General features: G+C 42.8%; 1 protein-coding gene across 1 annotated transcript; it reads left to right on the forward strand.

Moving 5' to 3' along the window:
* Positions 1 to 200: 200 nt before the first annotated feature.
* SARC_15711 (hypothetical protein) lies at positions 201 to 1197 on the forward strand (the record flags this gene model as incomplete). The annotated part of the gene is made up of 3 exons (XM_014290174.1): positions 201 to 374; positions 612 to 768; positions 1067 to 1197. Coding segments are annotated over 3 exons (462 nt in total), but the record flags the coding sequence as incomplete, so codon positions are not given.
* Between the last annotated feature and the right edge of the window lie 414 nt (positions 1198 to 1611).

A 1611-nucleotide genomic window follows, 5' to 3' on the forward strand; every position in this document is an offset into this window, starting at 1 on the left:
ATATATATGAACGATATATATATAACTATATATATATATATAAATATATATATATATATTTATAAACGTTCATATTACATATATATGTATACATGTATGTGTGTATGTACATATACACCTGTCTGTATGTCTGTGTATAAAAATGTCCGCCACTGGATCCGTGCTGATTAGTACATTCTCTCTCCTCTATCTCTACACCCAGAATATACCTTGCAAGTAGACATCAATGGGCATTGCGTCGCATCCAAGCACCGTTTCCCCTGCCAACTCTCATAGAGCAACTCCTACCCGACATCAACACCATTGAGCTGTTGTCTGTAGTTGCTTTGTGCGTTGCTATGATGTATCTAGGCTCCCATCACAGATATGGAACGGTATGCGCCGGATTTTCTCTGTAGTTATCTGGTTACTTTAGGTTTCTTGTCGCTTTAGGTTTCTGGTCGGTTCTTATCGGACAGTACTGAGGCACACCTCATTTCGCTTCTGCGAACTGGTTAGCCGTATAAACCCCCCAATCCTGATCCTGATTTCTCAGCACGGTCCCATTTCCAATTCTGATTCCTCTGCTTGGCCTGTCTTCTAATCCCGGTTTAACTTCCTTATGCGTGCAGGCTACGGCCATGATCGTTGGTCTCTTCACGGCAACTGTACCAAGATTCTCCCCAGTGACGGTGCTGCTGGGAGTTACCCTGCAAGATTGTGTCAAGTACCATCGGTGGTTTGGGACTTTGATGGTGTTTGTTATGCTGCTGCATGGAGCACTGACTGGTACGTCGCTGCTAGAATCTGTCCTTTTGATTGGTGTGCGATGGATTTATGAACATAAATATATATATATATATATATTGTTTTATATTGTTATATATTGTTATATATTTTTATATTATTATTATTATTATTATTACATATCGCTGTGCGATGGAATTTGAACAATGCTGGGCAACTCCGAGGCATGTTATAGCTGCAGACATCAGATAGAGCGTGCGTTCATAATTTATCTGTCTTCCCTTTCCCTGGGAGTTCTGTACTATCCGCTTGACTATATTCACTGTCATCACTATTACAGGTCTCATTACCAAGTGTACCGAACAGAACCCTAGGAGCTGTTTCCTGGGCGGTCGCAGTAACAAGTCTGGTGCGGCCATCGTGCTCATCTACGCATTGCTTTGGATTGGAACGTTAGAGATAGTCAGGTAGCATTGTTGCTGACACCGGTAGTGATACTTTCCAGCAGCTTCACTCCTTCTGACCACACTTTATAACTGATATCGAACCCCTGTGATTTGTCATAGCCTTTCCTGTGTGATGAGGTTGATTATCGGCCAGTGTTTGTGTGGCTGGCTGTGTGGTGAGGTGGCATACATATACTCTGCTTAGTCACAATGAATACCATCGCTGTATAGTGAGGTTCATTGCATTGCTCGCAGCGTATTGCAGCTGTAGATAGTTCATACTAGTACTATGCCGTATGTCTGTGTGTGTATTCCGTATACGAAGGTTTCAGGAAAGATGCGAGGCCGCTATCTGCAGAGCTAGTATCTATGTCCTGAATCCTAGTTCTTTAGGCGTCTCAGGCCCCGGTCCTGCGATCCTTAGCGCCTATATATATAT

The sequence above is a fragment of the Sphaeroforma arctica genome (genome assembly GCF_001186125.1).
Source record: "Sphaeroforma arctica JP610 unplaced genomic scaffold supercont1.6601, whole genome shotgun sequence".
In the NCBI taxonomy this organism is placed as follows: Eukaryota; class Ichthyosporea; order Ichthyophonida; genus Sphaeroforma; species Sphaeroforma arctica.